Source organism: Apus apus, chromosome Z (genome assembly GCF_020740795.1).
Source record: "Apus apus isolate bApuApu2 chromosome Z, bApuApu2.pri.cur, whole genome shotgun sequence".
Classification (NCBI taxonomy): domain Eukaryota; kingdom Metazoa; phylum Chordata; class Aves; order Apodiformes; family Apodidae; genus Apus; species Apus apus.
Genome location: NC_067312.1, coordinates 34073958 through 34095340, shown reverse-complemented (window position 1 = coordinate 34095340; position 21383 = coordinate 34073958). Strand labels below are relative to the sequence as shown.

The 21383-nt window shown below is 39.2% G+C and overlaps 1 protein-coding gene across 4 annotated transcripts in view; it reads left to right on the top strand.

The window, feature by feature from the left end:
• The first annotated feature begins 3917 nt into the window (after nucleotides 1-3917).
• Nucleotides 3918-21383, top strand: part of ZDHHC21 (zinc finger DHHC-type palmitoyltransferase 21) — a 46115-nt gene continuing 28649 nt past the window's right edge. For 3 of the 4 annotated variants that reach the window (XM_051643091.1, XM_051643088.1, XM_051643090.1), the window contains exons 1-7: nucleotides 3996-4008; nucleotides 4584-4663; nucleotides 7085-7178; nucleotides 10475-10678; nucleotides 11487-11585; nucleotides 14523-14634; nucleotides 16366-16504. In XM_051643091.1, coding sequence (XP_051499051.1) covers nucleotides 10525-10678; nucleotides 11487-11585; nucleotides 14523-14634; nucleotides 16366-16504 — 504 coding nt within the window. In that variant the 5' untranslated portion in view covers nucleotides 3996-4008; nucleotides 4584-4663; nucleotides 7085-7178; nucleotides 10475-10524. Of the gene's footprint in view, nucleotides 4009-4583; nucleotides 4664-7084; nucleotides 7179-10474; nucleotides 10679-11486; nucleotides 11586-14522; nucleotides 14635-16365; nucleotides 16505-21383 lie in introns of all 4 variants that reach the window. The other variant, XM_051643089.1, reaches the window with a different exon arrangement.

Genomic DNA, 21383 nt, shown 5'->3' with positions numbered 1-21383 from the left:
TGATTTAATATTTACAGAGTGCCAACAAAATTTATATGATGACAGCTGGTGGCTCCTGTGGTAATTTATAAACAGCAACAACAGCACAACACAGACATCAGCAGCTCCAAGAGGAATTCTACACTATTGTGCAATATTCAGCACCAAAGGATGTGGGTATTTTTCTGATTTTGCAGACTTCTAATAATCTTTGTGTAATACATCCATGTTGGACTTTATGTGAAATTCCTATTATGCAAAGTTAATATCTCCTTTAGGTGTGTTTTTTTCCTTCAGAATGGAGTTCACCACAAAGACTTATTGTCTATCAATCTGGATTTGATACTCTGGCAAAAGCATCAGGTAATTTCTATACCTTGAGCCTTTGCAAGTTCCATTGGGAAGTTCAGCACATGATTGTCTGCTTTTCTTCCAGCACTGTGCTTCCCCAAAAGAAATATTAACAAATGGGAACTGCTGTGCGGATGACTGAGCCAGAATAGACTGTTGCCCTTGTTCAACAACCTGTTTACTCTATACATCCATGAGTAGAAAAATAGTAAAAGACTTGATGTCCGACAAGTCCCCAGATGTAAAGACTAGCCATTATCAGTGTACCACTAGAGACATGCAGATACCTGGTATTAGACTAGAAGATGACATAATTAACTGATCCTTCTTCATTCTACAAGAAACTTTTATCAATCATACTACCCATCTTCCTTTGTCTCTCTATTATATTCCCCTGGTCCTTGGTTTCCTTTCCTTTGTTTGTTGCTTTTTGTTTTTGTTTCTTTACATTTATTCTTTAAATCAGTGAAAAGTTTACACAAAGAGCTTATTATGTGTTTTACATACAGGCATAAATTAATATGTGCATTTGTTGTGGAACGGAGGCAGAGGCTGTTTTTTATTTTCAACACCTTTCCAGTGATTTTTTGGTCACATTTTTTAATAGTCCAATTAAATAAGTCTGTTCTTTTCAATGCTACCTGTTCCTAGGAACATATGTAGGTTTTTCTTGAGGAAATGCTATCCTCAGGTTTACCTGCAACATGCTTCCATTCTCTTCCCAGACAACATCCAGTTCCTGCTAAGAATTTGTCTTTTCAGGTCAGAGAAAATTTAGCTTGAAAAACACTGAAAAATAAATCCCAGGAAGGCCCAAATTTTTTGACAAAAGCTTGACATCCACCTAAACACGAAACTGAAATTTTGGGTAATGTCTTTTCAGAATTACCATATTATTATTAAGTTTTAGGAAGAGTTCTCTGTCTCGTTGCTGATCATCATATCACTCTTCATCCATTTAATCCATCATTGTGTAGGAAAAATGCTCCAGGGCAAAGGCCCATCAATTTAGAATGGGAACCGTGCCACTCAGACAGATGGGGATACCTTTGGGTAGCCAAAAGATCATGTATCTGCATCAGCAATGGGTGCTCAAGGCATGATTCCCAGCTGGGAACACTGAAAATGCTGTCCATTACAAGCTGTCTGTGGCTTTTAGCCACTGCAAATCCCTTGCGGGTCAGAATTATCTTTTAAAAACAAAAATTGGCTTCCATGGCCATATAAGGGTCTTTCATGAGAAAGAGGCACAGCAGGGGACCTCAGCGTCATGAAAAATTCACAAAGAGTCCATGCCAGCCCAGGGAGGCTAGGACACAAAGTACATAATTAGAAGAACAATTCTTTATTCAAGCACATGGGTTGTCCTGCTCGAATTGGGGCACAGTGAATGCAGTTTTACACATGGTTCTAATACTTTTCAAACATTCAGATATAACACGATTTGACCACTCTCTACTTAATGTATACCTACTATCATTTTGAAAAGCAACGGTCATTCTATGGTGCCATCATACATCTGCTTCTTTCTTCATCTAGGTGTCCCTGGAGCAGGTCTTGCTGCAGTTACTTAACTATGGTGCCAAATAAGGGGAAGGTTCCATAGGAGTGTTGGAGGGGATGGAATGTTGAGCATTATCTTGCTAGTCCTAGGGTATCCTTTCTTCTTTGTTGTTGAAGAATGGCTTGAGCAGCAAGGCCATGGGTCCTTGCTATCTCCTTGAGAGGCCTTGAGAGGTTAACACAAATAGCAGCTGTACAAGCAATCTCTTTTTTAGCCTAACACAAGTATAAACAATCTCTGTGCTATCTTAAACTAACTCAAGGACAAGGTAGTGAAGTAGAATAACAGAAAACAAGGAAGAACCCTGGAACTCAGTGTGTATGTTACTATCCAGTAAAATCACTACAAGTAGTTACCATCCAGTGAAATCACTACAAGTAGTTACTATCCAATGAATTCACTACAAGTAGGTTTGGAAAAGGGTATAAAAGTAACACTGTGTATTCAATAAATCGAAGCTTGCTTTATCAATCACATTGATTCTGAACTGCTTGCTTCCCTCGCCGCCGGCACTTTGTGGATAGCTTTAAGAGTCTGAGAAACAAAATGTTCTTCTCTTTCTTGAAGTGAGTTGGGCCCTTTAGTTATGCTGACTTACCCATGATTATGCAATATACAAGGTAAAATACATATCTCTTAAGAAAGCAAATACGATGTCATACTATTAAGAAAGTTTATTCAATTTCATACTATAAAAACTTATTGGAATAGTAGCTAGGAAATGAGATTCACATGACAGGAGCCAGAGACCAAGGCAGAGGCCTTGTCCACAGAACTTGTTTTGTCAGAAATCGCAAAAGTACAGGATAGAGACAAAGAAGAGTGATGGACCCGTCTTGACTAATGCCTGTGCTTGGGAATAAGCTGGTGCCAGAGCTCATGGCTTGGATGTGCATACACTTTGCTGGATAAAACATAAGTTGGACAGCCAGGTCCAAAGAATTCAGTTGAATGGAGTTAAATCCAGTTGGTGGCCAGTCACAAGTGGTGTTCCCCAGGGCTCAGTGCTGGGGCTGCTCCTGTTTAATATCTTTATTGATTATTTGGATGAGGGGACAGAGTACACCCTCAGTAACTTTGCAGATGACACTAAGGTGGGTGAGAATGTTGATCTGCTTGAGGGGTAGAGAGCCTCTGCAGAGGGATCTGGACAAGCTTGATCCATAGGCTGAGGCCAACTATATGAGTTTCAATAAAATCAAATGTTGAGTCCTCCACTTGGGCCACAACAACCCCTGGCAGCGCTATGAGCCTGGGGAGGAGCGGCTGCAGAGCTGCCCAGCAGAGAGGGACCTGGGGGTGCTGACTGACAGCTGGCTGAACATGAGCCAGCAGTGTGCCCAGGTGGCCAAGAGGGCCAACAGCATCCTGGCCTGCACCAGGAACAGTGTGACCAGCAGGACCAAGGAGGTGATCCTGCCCCTGTATTTGGCACTGATGAGGCTGCACCTCGAGCACTGGGTGCAGTTTTGGGCACCGCAGGAGAGGAAGGACATGGAGGTGCTGGAGAAGGTGCAGAGAAGGGCAGCCAGGCTGATTAGGGGTCTGGAGAACAGTCTTTTGAGGAGAGGCTGAGGGAGCTGGGGCTGTTCAGCCTGGAGAAGAGGAGGCTGAGGGGAGACCTCATTGCTCTCTGCAGCTATCTGAAAGGAGGTTGTGGTGAAGTGGGTGTTGGCCTCTCCTCCCTGGTGACCAGCGACAGGAGCAGAGGGAATGGGGTCGAGTTGTGCCATGGGAGATTCAGATTGGATATTGGGAACGATTTCTTCACAGAAAGAGTGGTGAGGCATTGGAACAGGCTGCCCACGGAGGTGATGGAGGCACCATCCCTGGAGGAGTTAAAACACGGACGTGTTGTTTTGGGAGACGGATCAGTGGTGAGGGCCTGTAGGGCGGATGCTGGGACTCGGTGACCCCGAAGGCCTTTTCCAACCCGGACGATTCCGCGCCCGCCCGCCCCGCATGCGCGGCTCCAACGGCGGAAGCGGAAAGTGCCGCTGGGGCGGCGGGGGTTGGGCGCGCGCGGGGGCGCGTGCTGCGAGCGGCCGAGGGGGCGCCCGCGGTTGCCATGGAGAGCGGGGGCGAGGGGGGCGCGCGACCGGCCTCGCCCAACGGTTGGTTCCGTCGCGTGCCCCGGGGCGGGGGAGGGGCGCGGGGGGTGGGGGCCGGGGCCGGGGCCGGGGCGGGAGGGGCCGGGCTCCGGGGGGCGGCCGTGGCGGCCGCGCTGGCGTGGAAAGCGGCTGCTGCCCCCCCGGCGCGTTTCGGCCTGGTCCTGGGAAGGGGTAGCGGTGGTCGGCGTCCTCCGGGGTGCGTCTTGGACGCCGGCTTTGCCCGCCTTGGAATCTGCGTTGGCGGCCGCGGAGGGCGGCTTTACCTGTGTTAACTGCCGCCTCAGAAGTGCTGTTACCTGAAGAGAGAGTGGGGGGAGGGAAGTGCCTAGAAAACTGCACGAATACCTCACTGTCTACATAATAAAGAAAGGCTGTTGTCATTTCTATGAAACTCCAAAATGCTGGGTTTTTTTTCTTTTCTTTTTTTTTTTCCCCTAAATGGCGAGGCGGGCGTTCACTGCCCTAGAGGTAGTAATGGGGGCGGTGTGTGGATTGTCGGGGCGATGCGCTCGGGTGGCCCCGCACAAGGAAGTGAAATGCCCTCTGCCCTTTCTTCGTGTCACACTTTCGTTTTCCAGCTGCAGCAGGTAGTGACGTGAAGTTCTGGGTCTCTGTTCCCTTCACACTGAAGATCCAAACAGTGATGCGGTTTATAAGCGTACGTTAAATGTCTGCAGGTGGCTTGTTGGGTCAGCAGTGTGTGAAGGTATTGTTCATGGGGTTTTTAGCAATGAGGACAGTGTGTGTATGCGTTAATATCAAGCCACATCCCACTCCAAGCTCGTGTGGCATCTCATGAAGGCAGTGGGTGTTTACAGGTAGGTCTTGCAAGATCCTATCTATAAAAAGAATGGATCACCTACCTTAACCAACTTGTCAACAGCCACCATACAGTGGTACCAAGGTTTCTACTAGCAACCATTTTCTGCCAAGATGTGCCAGATACATGGGGTTTTGTTATGGCAAAAATATGCTGTTGCTTGTGTTAACTGTTTTTTCCGGTACTAGTTATGTTAAATGAAGAGCTGTGAAAGGCATAATGGCAATTCTAATCTGACACTAGATAGCATCACATAAGTCACTTCTTTAAAGTGTAGTTGCAAGTAATTTACTTGTTTGGTTCAAGTAATTTATTTTTTTTTCCCTAGTGAAGTGTATTTTTAGTGGCAGTAATTCTTAAGTTTTCAGGAAAGGTACAGGTCTAAAACCACTGCTAGATCCACAAGTTGCAGAGGTTGATGATTGTTATGGCCTTGCCTGGGCTAGAACAAATGTAGCATTGTGTCTCTAATGATTCTACTCTCCCGTCCTTTTTCTGTCTCCATTTCCTAGGATACAGACTTTATAGAAAGCGGTGTTTCTCTCACTCTGGAAGTGCATTTTGTATAGTCCAGTGTTCAGTTTGTGTGGGGTATTAAAATTGTGTTTCATAGTTAACCAGACTATGAGTTATTGATCTGTGTAATTCTGAACTTGTTTAAGCACATGGGATTTTCTGGAAGTCAGATTTCACAAATCTTATTTTCCTTACTGAGGTAGAAATCCAGGACTAAAGTGAGGCAGAATGTATAGAATTTTGTTTTTTAGTTATATATCAATGCAAAACCTGTAAAAGTGCAAGAAGCAGAATTTCATCAGAACCAGATGTCATTATTCTCAGGATGAAAAATTGAGTAGTGCTTGTGTTGTCTATGTATGAAACAGAATTTTCCAAGTATGTATTGTTACAGTCTTTGTGTGAAGTTGTATATTTTTTTTTAAGTTTGAGTTCAAATTAGTCTATTTAAACAATCTCTGTTTCATGTTAACTTTTCTAGTTAGTGCAAAGCTTTCTTGTTTCTTTGAAGGTGACTTTCTGGCTACCTGTCTCATTCTGTGGTCTCATTATTCAGTGAACATTGCATCAGAATTTGAGGTGATTGTAGTGAACAAATGCTGAGTTTATGATACCAGTAGTTGTGCTGGGCAGAAAGAAAAGAGTTAGGAAAAAATGCCATCCAGACATCCTGTAGTAAAAGTACTTTTTGGAAAGGCAAGAGCAATTCATGATCATATAAGAAAGACTCGGTCAAGTTTTGGCACATCTGAAGCTTTTCATGGCCACAGCTACTGTTTGCTTTTAAATGCTTTGTGCTTGAGATGTTTATTTAGAAAGAAAAAAAAAGGCTATAAAGGTAAGAGAAAAGAAAACCACAAAACCTCCAACATCAGTGTTTTGTATTTTATCCTACATTAATTATTTTGTTGGACAATTTTTAGGCATTGCATGTATGTATACTGGATGTATATGGATATAAATCACTCAGTTGTTTCTTTTCAACTAATTTGTTGTAAACTTGCTCGTAGACTTTTTTTCTTCTATGTATTGTAGTTATGAGAAAATATGCCTCCTAAAGAGCACGTGTTTGAGATTGGTCTACTTTTGATGTTGTATTGGAAAGTGTAAATATAGATTATTTTTTTTAAAAGTATGTTTAAAAAGAGAAGACTATAAATTCACCTTGTCGGCGAGTGAGATTGGAATCTAGTACTTTCTACCTAATCATCATGTTGTGCATGTGTTAGGTGTTCTTTATTTCCTCCTCCACTCTTACCTATTTATATCTAGTATGTAAACCAAGAGGGAGAGGGGAAGAAGCTCGCTTTGGTGAAGGAAATGAGTATCTTAACAGTGTTTATGCAGTATTGCTGGCAAAAGTGTAATGAAAAGTGTAACACTTAATTTGTCATTATAATAGACATGCAGGAACCAAGTGTTTCACAATTTAGAGCAAATAAAATACACTGACAGTAGTGCAGTTTTATAGAGATCTTGCTCTGAACACTCACATCCTTCTAAATGTATGTTAAAATTGTGAAATGTCCTAGAACTGAAATTTAAGGAAAGCTAGTTATAATCAGCATGTCAGTTAAGATGTAAGAGGCAAAGGGTCTGGGTATCTCTTTAAACAGTTTGTGAGGAAGTTGTATCAGTGACGTGCAGTGTGAAGAACAGAATAGGAGCTAATCTATTGTGTACTGCCTTTCAAACCATTGATATTGATTACTTGAGTATCACACTGTTTTCTGTCTCTTTCAGAAAAGATACAGAAGATGGTGAAAAATCTCACTTTCTTGAGAATGAGGCCTTTTTTTGCATAGTTCCAACTTTGTTGTGGAACTTGCTGTCCAAGGTATGGCGTTGGGGTGTGTGTGTGTGTTTGTTTTTGTTTTGTCTTGTTTTCTGTTGTGTTGGGTTTTTTTTAATTATGGAAGTGAATAATGTACTACAGGAAAATGGTAGGCATTGAGTTGTAAAAACTTGGGATGTATTTCCATTATAGACATTACTGCTTTCTGCAGGATCTCGCTCACAGCTTACTGCTCACACAGTATACTTAGAAGGTCACTTGGAAACAAGTATTTCATTATTTATATCTCTCTGTTTTGTTTGTTAAACTGTTATTTCACCTTCTGAGGGAGCGCTGTGAAATCATGGAATCTCTGCTGCTCTGGTAGGATGGAAAACAGATGGTTTCCTCAGTGGTCTTTAGTGTTTCTAGCTGCCTCTGTTTTTTTTGTCCTCTGTGTTTTTGTCAGTCTGCATGATTTTCCCTGCATAAATCCATGCTGACTACTCCCATTCATCCTCTTGCCCTTTACATGCTTGGAAACAGTTTCCAGGGTTATTTGCTCCACCTTTCCAGGGATCAGGGTGAGGCTAACAGGCCTTTTGTTGCCTGGATTCTCTGCTTGGCCTTGAAAACACAGTTGACGCTTGCTTTCTTGACTGCTCTGGGACTCCATCCATCAGCCTAAAAATTTCAAACGTAATTGAGAAAGGCCTGGCAATGACAGGACCAGCTCTGTCAGCGTTCTTAGTGGTGTCTCATCAGGTCTCATGAGAGTGTTATGTCCAGTTTGTTTGAAGTTTTCTTTATCTGATTCTCTTTCACTTAGATAAAATCTTTTTTGCTCCAGACTTTCCCACTGGTCTCAAGGGCTTGGGATTCCAGAAAGCAGGTCTTACCTGTAGAAAGCAAGGTGAAGAAGGTGCTTTGACCTTTTTTGTGTCCTTTTACCGGGTACCCCACCCCATTCAGCAGCAAGCCCTTTCCCCTAGCCTTCCTTAACATGCTCATGTACCTCTTCAAGACTTCCCTTTTGACTTCCATATCCCTCACCAGTTTCAACTGCAGGTGGACTTTAGGTTTCGTAACCCCATCCCAATACACCCAAGTGATATTTCTGTATCAAATGTGTACGTGTACTTGATGTAGCCCCACTTCACCTCTGTTTTCTTGATAACAAGATCACTATTATCCAAAATATCCTGCATCCTTTGATTGCAAACTCCAACCACCACTTCCTCCCTCAGTCGCAGGTCACCACCTCTCACTCTCATTGTTCCTACCCTTAAGCCTTCCTTTAGGAGATTTACCAGCCTGTTGGCAAAGATACTTTGACTCCACATAATGTCAGGTGGATCCTGCTCATCCTCTCCCACAGTTACTGATCCTCAGAGAAGGTCTTATGGATGTAAAAGCAGCGTCCCAGCTTTTGACACAAGCTGCACAAGCACTTGTTGGTCTGTGAGATCTGTCTACTCATCTTCCAATCTTTCACCTTCACCAGCATGAGGGAGAAGACACTCACTACCTGGTCCCAAAGCCCTGGTCCTCATACTCCAAGCTATGTAGTTATGATTCATATGCTCCTGGTTCTCCTGGCTTTATGCATGATGACTCTATGAAAGAGCAGATGAAGGTAATAGTCTGAGGGTCAGACTACTACCAACTTCAACTTGCCAAGTGACAGGAGATCCCTCTGTCCCTGCAGCCGGGAGTTTCCTGCCAATGTTCCTTCCCACATCGTGCCCACACTGCCACAGAACTTGAGCACAGCCAGCTTGGAGTCTTCAGTGGACAGAGCTCCCTGTCTTTGCCTGCTGCCAGGACTTGGAACCTGCTCTGTAGATCAGAGCTACAAGCAGAGCATGAGCTGAAGCTTGCAAACTCCTCAGCTTCCTCAGACTTGGCATCTCCATGTCTAGCTTGACAAGCTAAGGCTCTGCCTTCATCTCCCTGGTGCAGTGGGGATTTCTGCAGGGTCCCGGAGGGGATCTGACCCATCTCCTTTTCAGCATTTCTGATGTTCAGTCTGCTCACCTCCCACAGCTTCTCTGCTTGACGAGACAGATCCTCCATCAGTGCATGCTTAGAGGGATATAAAATATTTTTTAGTTCTAAACCTGCTGGTTGCCAAAGCTAACTTAAAATACTTTAAGCCAGTTTTAAGGGCACAGTAGCCGTATTCAGTATGCAAAGTGGATTTGTCAAACACGTGTTAGCAAAATTGATGCATTTTTAGGATAAGAATAAGCACTTACTACTCTGCTATACTTTGCAAATAATATTGCACTACAGTACAGCAGACAAAGGTTTATAATACACAATGCATAGGAGAAGTGTGAAAAAATGTCGTGCCCTATTAAGGTCTGATTTTGATTAGAGATCTAGAAAAAGAAAAAAACAAGACTTTATTGAAACTTACAGATAATAATAAGCAGAGAAATCATGAATGCAAGTGAGGATAAACATACATGAAGCAAATAAACAAAAGCCCTGAAAACAGGTGTCTGACTGATAAACAAGGTGAAATATCAATGCAGTAGAAGTAGAAGCTGAAAGGAATGGAAGGAAATCCAGAAAGCAGGGAAACTGATGGGTAGGAGAATAGCCTGGGGTTTATGTGTGAGTTGCAATATTAAAATATGTTTATTAAGGCAGCCTGATAACATAATAGTTGTAATATTTTCCTTGAAGGAAGTATGAATATGAATAGTTCATATGACCTAGTGCGGTGTTTTTTATGGACATCAGTTAATGAAGCTCTGAAGTTCATACTGCAGGACTTGGTGGGCATTCTTCAGTCTAAAACAAAAAAGAGTACTGTGGTTCCTTTCTCTTTTGGTTTGCTATAAATGCTACAAAGGAGTTGCTTTAAGCAGGGAAAAATGACAAATTCCGAGGCAAGTTTATGACTCTTTTAGCAAACAAGCTTTTAAAAATTCATCTGGAAACACATTTGGGAGGTGGGACAAATCCTTGTCTAACATAAATAATTCCCTGTATTTCTTACTTGCTTTGCAACCTTTTAATTTTGTTGGGAAACTTCTTTAATGTTTATATCTTTTGCTGCTGACAGTTGCTTGCTTTACCTATTACTTAATAGTTGTCCCAGGTGTTTGTTTTACTTGCATCTTAATGATAATGTTACTTTTTAGCAAGATAGAATTAATTAATGAAATAATAAAATATTCTCCTCTTGGTACTTGGAATAGTGTGTATGAAATATCTGTAAGTTTTAGTTTAGTTCTTTAAATCAACAGCTGGCAGTTGTTGGGTTTCCTTTCTATTTGAATGTATGTAGAACCCTGTAGGTTGCATTATACTAGTTAATTTACTTTTTCTGTTTTGTTTATCTCTAGGATAATATTTTTGTCCTGCGTTGTGACAGATTATTACCTATTTGTATTCAATGGGACGAAGAATTCACTTTGTGGTTGACCCTCAGGGTTGGTGCTGCATGGGTCTGATTATCTTTGTCTGGCTGTACAATACAATCTTCATTCCAAAAGTCATCCTTTTTCCTCACTATGAAGAGGGACATATTTCAGTCATGGCAATTTTGTGTAAGTCAATTTAACTTACTAGTAAAAACAGTGTCTTTTGGGCAGTAGTTAATGTATGTGAGGAAGTTCAGAAACTAAAGAATAAGGTGATGGATAAGGGGCAAGATACAGAATGAGAGTACTGGGATGCATCCTATTTTTTTTGTGTTCTGAGAAGTTGAGATGTTTATTTCATTTATTTCAAAGGTGCAATGGTAAAACTTGGTTGTGTGGAACCAAGAAAAGCACTAATATGGCTTTCAGACTCTGTAACTAAAACTTGGTGACAGAATTTCAGGCTCATGAGTCTTAGTTCTTGTCATAATTTGGGTCATTTGTACTGATGGTTGACAAACTGAGTTTTGTTAGTTTTGTCATATGCCCCTGGATGGGTCAGCTAATGTGCATTATGCTAATAGGTTTTTCTGGGCAAAAGGCTTAAATTGTAATTTGGCATCAGCTTTAAAATGGAGGTGTATTACTGGGCGTGTCCTTTCACATAGGGGCTTTGAGGTCTTGAATGATTGATGCTTATTTGATAAGACAGTGGAGGAACTTCTTAAATGCAGTAGGAAGGTCATCGTGGCATTCCACTGGTGCTATCAAAGCAAGTGTTTGCTGCTACCTCTTCTTCTCCCTTTTTAAGACTGAAGAGTATTTAATATTGTAGACTACGTAGTACCAAGAATATATCTGGAATTGAATGAGAAGGCTGAGTAATTTCCAATTTAGTGCTGCTGCATCTAGATTTTTGCTGCAGTGTATAGTAGGTACTTTGTACACCTGGAAAAGACTTAATATGGCTAATTTTTTCATTTTTAATTTTCAGGTTATTACTTCTGCTCTGTATTTTGTATAGCTTCCTTGCTAAGAGCCTCAATAGCTGATCCAGGAAAGCTGCCTGAAAACCCAAAGATACCAATTACAGGTACATTAAATTGTTTCTATGTATTTGAATAAAAGTTATTTTAATGCCCTCAAAATAATTAGGACTGAGTGTGATTTTGTGAGATTGGATTGAAGCCATGAGCTGTCTCTGCTGAAGCCTATATTCTTAACTAAATTAAAACTGCTATGTCATTGTTTTTATCTTGCAAGTTTCTAGCAATTTACTGAAAACGTTTTTTTCAAAACTTGTATTCTGCCAGAAGTTTAGCTGTTTAGAAATTTCTGCTAGGAAATTTTTCCATGGGAAGAGTTTTTTTTGCATCCTAGACTTTCCAGCACACTGCTTTACTTCTAACTTGATAACACTTAATAAAATATGTTTAGAGATCATTAGTCATTGTAGTTCTAAAGCTTTTTTGTGAGTAAATTTGTAAGATTTTCAAAGTGGTGGTAGAAGGAGCCTTTATGCTGGATTTTACCTGTGCATTTTTTACACGTTTTTTTCAGGGACTTACATTTGTATGGGCTGTTAACTAAACAAATTTGACACTAATTACGTTGTGTTACTGCAGAGTAGCAACTTAACATTTGAGAATTCCCTTCTTTCGTGGTGAATTTATCCCTCAACTCCTGTATGTTATCCAATACTCCAGAAGCAGGAGGAAATTTTAAACCTTAATAATTCTCCAGAGAGAAAGCCTCTATTTTTCTTAACTGTCTGATGCTATTAAGGTCCTTGTCTAATGCTTTTACATAGCAGTTTAGAGTGAAGTAGGGCTATTAAACAGTATGATCTTTGTCACAGCAACAGAAAATACTTTTTCAATGTAGAAAATGCATCAAATGCAGTGAGAGATGAATATTTCTGTCTTGTCTTGGAACTTGGTGAATACTAGGAGTGACATTTTGCTGTCTCTTCCTGATGTTAGTGAGAATGTAGGATAATGTGTTTGGAAACATGGTCTGTGTAGCTTCAGCACTGATGTTATGATGTGCACAAAGTAGGCAGCAGATAGTAGGAAGGGATATATCTACTGAGGATTCAGATGTGAAACACTGATTGCAGAACATCTCATATCTGTTCTTTCTGCACCTGGTAACTGAGCCTGTGATCCAGTAAGACAAATGATGGCTCAGATTTGCATTAAGCTGCAGAATGAACAGTATGCAACGCAAGCTGGAGAATGGAGACATTCAGTACAGTTACAGATAATTACATATATGAATGAATGTTGATTTACCTGCAAAATACCAGGACTGCTACAAATTCCCTTTTTGTGCAACTGTGTATTTCTCTTTGAGGAGTCCTGTTGAATAGTTCTCCAGCTTCTTCATGATGCATTTGTCTCATAACACAGTGGTACTTCATAGGTACTTCTGAGGATGGAACACTTAGGCTTGACTGTGACAATGACATTATTATTTTGGTGTGTGTTAAATCACAATTTTTGTACTTTCTAAAGTAGCATTTCAGTTCTCTGGTGTTCTCTAGGTTGACAGGAAGATACATTTTTCATGGTATAAATTGTAGTTAAAAATTAAGTTGGGGTGTTTTAGAACTGCTGGTAGCTGCCTTGTTAGGGAGTGACACCTTTGTGACACTGGATTTATTGGAACAGATTGTACATGTCAGTTTCCATCTGGCATTTCTACTAGTTTAATGATCTTGGATACTGGGCTTTTTTACTTACAGTGTCCAAATGTTGTTTTGCTGCAAGAAAGACAAGATTAGAGCTGTCTGCAGGTGGCTCAGAAGTGCTAAATGTAACTTATTTTGTTTGCATAGAGATAATGCTTTACCATACAGAATTTCAGAATACTCTACTGTAAAAGCTAGGCTTATTTCCCCCCCCTAGGATTTAAGAAATTTCTTTGCATCAGAAAGGTTTTATTTAGTTAGAAACAACCTGTCAAAGTATTTGAGATTCTCAGTTATGCAGCTGTTTTCCTTAAAGACAGAAAATAAATGTTTTTGTGAATTGGACTGTTACAGTGTTGGTGTGATTTATTTCCCATGTGAAGATTAACTTTCCAAATATATAATCTGAATTCTCTTTTTTTAAAGCTTCCTTTAATTTGGGTGGTGCAATTTCAGATAAATAATAAGTGAGCTGAGAAACAGTAGAATCATAGAGAGGTTTGGGGCTGAGGGGACCTTAAAGATCATCTAGTTCCAACCCCCCTGCATGGGCAGGGACACCTCCCACTAGACCAGGTTGCTTAAAGCCCCATATAACCTGGCCTTGAACACTTGCAGGGAGGGGGCATCCACATCTTCCCTGAGCAACATATGACAGTGTCTCACCACCCTCACAGTAAAGAAAGTCTTCCTAATATCTGATCTAAATCTACTCTCTTTCAGTAGCTCATGGCAGTTCCAAGTACTTAGTATGTCTGGAGGTCACCTTAAAGAATCTCACACTGAGTATCCAGAATAGTGTATGTTTTTGAATACAAGCCTGTCCTCTGTCTTTTCCTTGGTTGCCTTACATGTAAAATTGGATGTTACGGGAGATGCAGATCCACCTGTGCTTTGATACGGAACATGCTACTGAAGTGTTCATTTTTAATTTTTTTTTTAATTTTAGTTAGCTAGCTTTGAGAAATGCAGATAGCAGTATTTCCTCAGGAGATAGTACTGCAGTTCTTTGTAGCAGATATGTTTTTTCACAGTAGACATGTAAGAAAATAATTGAATTATCGTCTTCCTTGTTTGAGTGAGCTTTTTCTCTGTACTAATTACTCCCTAGAAATATGTAGGTGGAGAGAGGATTTTGGAGGAGAAAAGTGGGCAGATTGGCAGCAATTTCTTCTGGTTTAATTAAGGTGACAGTGGGAAAGGTTTTTTGTATGCTGCTTACCCTTCTCAAATCATAATAGAAACTTTTTTCTCTTTAAATCAGTAGCATACAAATCTAGCATGAGTGTGCTGTACCGAGTTTAAATCTCTCTAAGGTATCTTTACATTTTCACCTAGAACGAGAATATTGGGAATTATGTAACAAATGCAATATGATGAGACCAAAGCGTTCACACCATTGCAGTCGTTGTGGACATTGCGTGAGGAGGATGGATCACCACTGTCCATGGTAAGACCAGAACATTTATTCTAACAACCTACTGTTGTTGTACTCAGTCATTCAAAGCTCATGGTCTTGACTGTTGCGCATCTGTCATACTTCTTTCCCAGTAATGCTTAATCATTTAGGCTTTTAAAGCAGGGAAAGAACAGCTTTGAGAGTTTCTTGTATCTACAAGTAAAACTGACAGTAAGAACTGTTGCAGTGTAACACTTTATCAATGTCAAATTGTTATATGCCATACAATTTTGGAAAATTCACATATTTTGTTTAGAGGATTGGAATTTTTATTCCTAAAGCTGATCATTGTGGATTTATTTTCATTTGTTGCAGCTTAGTTTTTGATGCTGGAAAAGTATTTTATGTAGGAAATTAAACAATATTTATGTTTCTTGAATTGAAATAAAATAGTTTCAACATAAGAGGGGATGCTATTTATAATAGTATAAGCAGATAATGTTTTTTTGGTTTTTAGTTTACCGAATGGCTGCACTGAGTAGAAAATATTACTGGCTTATACCATGCCCCACTTGTCATAGCCTCTCTGATTTTGTAGTGAAACTGCTTATTTTAGTGTTCTGTAACTAATTTCAGTCAAAATGAACTAATCTTGCTAAAATCTCTCTTCAAACTGATTGATTGTAACTTAAAATGAAAACAAACATTTGCTAGTAGTTGTGAGGTATTCTTTCCAGCAAGACAACACTGATGAGCTGCAGAAGAAAGATTTGACATCAGGATCCTCATGTGTTGATTTAGTGATTTTTCAAACTACCCTTTTTGTTAATTGTTACTCCAGGAATGGTGCCAGTAGAGCACTTTAGTGATTATGACTTAGCTTGGTGCTGATATCTGTGCCGAAGCTTTAATGAAATTTCACACCTACCATATTTCTTGCATCAATATCATTTATGTGAAGCAGACTGGACCTCAGTTTCAAAGGTTTTTAATCTGGTACTTATTCTAGAATGCTTGTAGTTCCTTTACTCCTTTATTTTAGAGTATGCAGGAGTTTCTGAATAGAGATTCTGATTCTGTCTTCTGTATCTTAGGTTCCTTCCTAAGGCATGCTTACAGGTCATTGAGATACCCTGTAGTCACATTTGTTTCAAACCATTCATTTTTATTTCCAGTTTTTGGACTCTGCATAGTTCACAACAAGTGAAATGTGTTGAGCAGCAGAAGATACACATATTACTGAGAAATATTGTAGACTTAACAAATAGTTTTGTTACTTGAATATTACTTAAAATTCTAAGAGCAGAATCATAGAATCACAGAATGGTTTGAGTTGGACTGGACTGTAAAGATCATCTAGTTCCAAATCCCCTGCATAGGCAGGGACATCCTCCACTAGACCAGCTCCCATTCAGACTGGCCTTGAACACTTCCAGGCTGGGGCATCCACATCTTCCCTGGGCAACCTGTGCCTGTGTCTCAACATCCTTACACTGAAATATCTCTGTTGTGTGAATATACAGAGAAATATGTCTCCTGCTTGAAGCAGTCATCTCAGTAATGCAACCTACAATTTAAGTGGCAGTGTAAGGAAATCACTCCTTAAAGGAACTGTCATCTCTTTTATACAGACCATCACTTTGACTAAGAATGGAGTGATTACTTGGTGGTTCTTGTATTTGCTCTGTAAATAATCATAACTTCTATTATTCACAATGTCATAACTACAGTGTTAAAGTATTTTTAGTTCTGTCTTTATATGTACATTTTGTTTCTTTGCAGGATTAATAATTGTGTTGGTGAAGACAATCATTGGCTGTTTTTACAGCTATGTTTCTACACTCAGATCCTTAGTTCCTATACACTGATACTTGATTTCTGCCATTACTACTATTTTTTGCCTCTGAAAAAAGAAAACTGGGTAAGAATCTGTTTTCTCTACATCATGAATAAATTGCTGGTACTGCAATGCAATTTATTTTGGTATCTAATTACACCACCTGGTTCATTTGTTGATGTGAAGAGAATTCATGTAGATGTTGTCAAGGGAGCAAATTAATTTAGGCTAACTAACAAAATACCATTCTAGAAAAGTATATTATTTCTATGTGTTAAAAACACAATTGTTTTCTTAGAAATCTAGGAGAGAAGGAACCAGTTGAGTTCCTTTAGAAGTGATTAGTGAATACTGAGAAGCAAGGTGACTACTTTAGGTGTATTCAAATATTGTTTTACTTTCTCCAAAGTAGATTTATGCGTAGTATATATATTTTAAGTCCCTGTTTAAAAGTGTTTGTATCACCAGAAAAATTAGAAAAAACATACGATCACTCTGAAAGGAGAAAAATATATGTTAGTTTGGAAGCAATATTTTTTGTGGCTTTGAAAAGATCATGTTGGTTCAGGGAGAATGAATTTTGGATTGTTGTACTTCAACTCTGCTATTACCATATTTTCACATCTTGTAATCAGCAAAATGCAGTTGAACACAGTTACAGAGAAGACGGACTTACGAATTGAAACAGAGTAAAAAATTACAGGATTCCTTCCATTATGGAATTGTAGCTGTGAAGTCCCTAGTGCTCATTTATGTCTATTAGCCATTAAGTTTAGAATATTCAAGAGCTTTTCTTGAAAGCTGCTGAATGCTTGGAAGCCTTAGAGCAGCAAAGCTTGGTACTCTTTCTTTTGAAGAAAATATTATGAGATCTTGCTCTTAAAATAGTATTAAAAATTCTACCCAAAATCTGAAACAAGCTTTGTATTTGTACTGGACTATAACAAATACAAGCACACTAAAGAGAAAAACCTAGAAAACGAGTTTAAAACTTGTTCAAAATTAGGTGCATTCCAGATGTCCTTAGTGAAGAGACGAAGACCATCCCAGAAGTGTACTCTAAATATTTTTGAGATTCTTTCTAAGTATTGAAGTGCTGCAGATTTTTTTATTCCGCTGATTCAGGTCCGACAACAATGCTCTCGATCCCCTCCCCCCCCACCCAGTCAGGGAAGGAGAGAGAGAAAAGGAGAGAGACTTGGCTGGATTGAAAACTAAACTACACAGCTTTAATTAAAACACTAATGAATCACACAAGAAAATACATACAATTATATACAGATATATTCAGATATGGGCAAAAGCCTCTCGCCTCCCCCCACCCCCAGCAACTCCCACAGCACTCCCCTGAAATGGCAAGAGTCCCGAGAAATCCCGGAGCCGCTGCTGGAGAAAGCGGAGAGTTATGAGGGTCAGGAGAGCTCGTGCCTAAGGGTCGGCGGTGATGGATGAGCAGAGTCCTCCCCGGACGCCGGCCATGGACGGAAGAGAGCGGCGAGAAGAAGGAGGAAGCTGTCTTCTAAGATCTCTGTCCTTCCTCTGAGCTTACGTAGATATATGGAATGGAATATCTTTGGCCAATTTTGCTGTCTGTCTAATTCAGCCTCCCACGGGGGGGGTCAGAGATCTCCCCATAGTGTCTGAGCCGGCAGAGTGAAGGTGTAACCTTGAAGCCTCAGTAGTTAGAAAAACATTCCACTGTCTTATCAGCCTAGCAGAACACACAGTTGCTAGCTAAAAGAAAGCTTACTGAAGGAAGAAAAAGTCAGTGAAAAGAAAATTGGCTTAATCCTGGCTCAAACCAGTTGATGTGACACCTCAGAATACTCCTTACTAGTGATGTCACATCCATCTTTGAAGGCTGTTGGAGACTGGCCTTTGATTATGGATAAGGAAGGTCCCATTCTCCATTTTGTTGAACAACAGTATAAAATAGAAATACTGCACTTCCTGGAGAATTCTACTTCTGGAAAAGAATGGAGCATAGCCGTCCAAGCTCTCTGTTTCCTCCCGTATCAGTTTGCAGTGGATGTGTTGTTCCAGGAAAGTGTATAGGAAGATGATGTGTCAAAGGAGAGCTAAAAATGTGGGAAGACTGTACTCCTTGGATCAGCCAGAGCTGAAAAGTTCTTATATTTGAGTTCGTATTTACCAACTTTTTTATCATAGGCAATGTCCCAAGTTGAGGATTTTTTTAAATCTCTTTTAAAATAGCTTCTATTGTAAAGGAATTTAATTATTTAATTTTTTCATCTATCTAAATATTTCCATTTAAATTGGAAATAAGGGACTGTAGAAATACAAAAAAAGATAAGAATGTGCTCTCTGCTTGGAGCATTGTTCAGTAGATTCTACCCTGTAAACTGAGACAGACCTGTAAAACTTGTCTCTTAAAATGGAGTACTCATGTTTTTCACTTTGTTTCTAATTTGATGCAGATGGATTTTTAATATTCATGCTCATCTCACCTGGTGAGAATTGAGTGAGCTATTTTGATTTGTTGTAGCTACATGCAAGTTAAAAGGGGTGTCAAATTGCAGCCTTTCTGTCTTAGTGAAGAAATCTGTTGTCTGAGTAAAATTTCTCAGATACTGTACATTTTGGGTTTTTGGAAAGGTAATATTTTTTAAAGGTAACACTGTAAATGCCTTTGCTTCTAGTTTCAGTAGCTTTGTAAAGTTTTTTTTTAATATATAAACTAAGTAAACCTGCTACCTTTCTGGACAGAGTAAAATTGTACTTTCTGTGTTCTGAAGGCTTCTTGTGCGTGGGGTTTGCTGGTTCAAGCAACAAAGCCTCTCAGTGATAATGATCTGACTCTTGGATTGGGTATTGCAGTGCTTCCAGAAGGAGTCTTATTTTCCAAAGATAAAATCTTTGTATTAAATTGGTGGTGCTTCTTTAATAGTATTATTTTGTTTTTGTTGTGACAGTGCCCTGAATATTCTATCTTAAATTAAGTACTTAAACAATGTGTAGATAACAAACCCAAGTTTTGTTTGTTAGCCTTGCTTTTTGAAAGCAGGAAGGAGAACCAAGCTTTGGCTTGCAGGTGGTCTGTGGAAGAGAGGAGAAAGGAAATCATGTTTACTTCAGACACTTTACAACCTCTAAAAAAGTAATAACAAATAGTTATTAATAACAGTTCAAAAAATGGATACCTATAAAACTTTGTTCTTAATGTTTTAACTTGATGGTTATTTTCAAGTCTTTGGGAGAGAGACACACTTTTCATATCTAGCCTTTAGAAGATGTGACAGGTTAGGAGGCAGAATACATAGACAATAATTATTTAAAATCAGTTTATAGTAGTTGCCTGTAGAGTGGATCGGGTTCCCATATTTGACTGCCTAAATTTACACATAGTCATGGAAAAAAGAAGTACCCTATTCTGTTTAATTTTATTTTGTTCTAGATGTGTGGGTTTTTTTCCCGTTGTGACACAGAATAATTTGTCAGAATTACGTAATTTTGACATAAAATTAACAGGACCAATGGGAAGATTTGTTTACTATTACTTAGGTTCTAGGCAAGCATCCTGTAAGATTCTTTAGTCTTTGTATATCAACTAAAGCTGAAGTACGACAGCATTTCAGAGACCACAGTACCGTCTACTTTTCATGGAATTGGTCAACCAAGAGCTGTCTGAATTGACAGAGGCTACTGTTTAGCACAAGCTAAATAATGATAATGATAGTTTTTTTTCTAAAAAGCCATCTGGAACTAGCTTAATTCCTGCTCGTTAAAAATACTTGTGAATTTTTTGGCGGTATGCCTTCATCTTAGTTTTCATTCTTTGGATATAAAATAATGCATAATGCAGAAGCAGAAGAATTTAAAGTTATTTTAATGCAGTTGTGAATAATTGTATCACAGTATTTATTAATGCATTATGAAAATCAGATCACGGTATGCATATTACTATTTCCTTCTGAATGAAAAATTGTGTTCATATTTTTGAAGGATTATGTAAGAAAGAACCCAAACACTTTTAATTAAGCATGGTAAGATAGAAGCTATTGGGGAAGTCACTGCAATATAGATACAATCTTTCAGTTTCTGGTCTTACACCTGAAAATAGCTTTATAGTAATCTTGGCTCCTGTAATTGATACACTGTCAAAAAGATGGGTTGTGGTTATTGCATGTGTTTGTCCAGCAGGAGGCATGCAATAACTGCTAGAAAGGAAGGAAATTTTTATGAAATTGATTATGAGAGATTATGGTTATAAGAGATCCTAGCAGAAGAAAAAAATATATTTTGAGTGAAACAGCATATGAGTTACTTTGTTAGCTTTGGTGATTTTCAGAGGCTCAGACTGGAACATTCTTAATTTCGCATCCTTATTAAAAAAAACAAGGTCAGGAAGTCTGTATCTTTTAGGAAGCATTCAATATTGTGGATAGTGAGATGAGAAGAATAAATATTAATCTTCTCATGTCTATGTAGTTACTCTCTACAGGACTGTGCTGGCACAGATTCTATACACAAGTGGTAAAGCAGAAGAAAATAAATGCTTTGGCAGTATATTTTACCTGATTCATAGAAAGCTTTTTATCTTCTTGTGAAAGAAGTTTCTGTGATACATCCTGTTTGCTAGAATTGTTGCTAGAAAGAATGTCACAGCAGAAACACTGACATACAAAAAATAAAACTAAACCAGAGAAAATGAGTTTTATTTTTTGTCCTGGTTCTGCAATTATCCACTGCATAATATGAAAATGCTGTTTCTTCACGTAATTTTTAGTGTTCTGAGCTCTACTGGTAGAGGCATTGAGGGAAGCATTGAGGAGACCTGCTCTGTCTGAGATTCAGCTTTCCCAGTTCCAGATAAAAAGTGTTGAGAAATATTCATTAAACTTAGTGAGAAATATTTATTTCAAAATTATGTAGTAATTAGTATTACAGAACTACAGAATAACTTAGGTTGGAAAAGATCTTCAAGATCATCTAGTCCAACCAT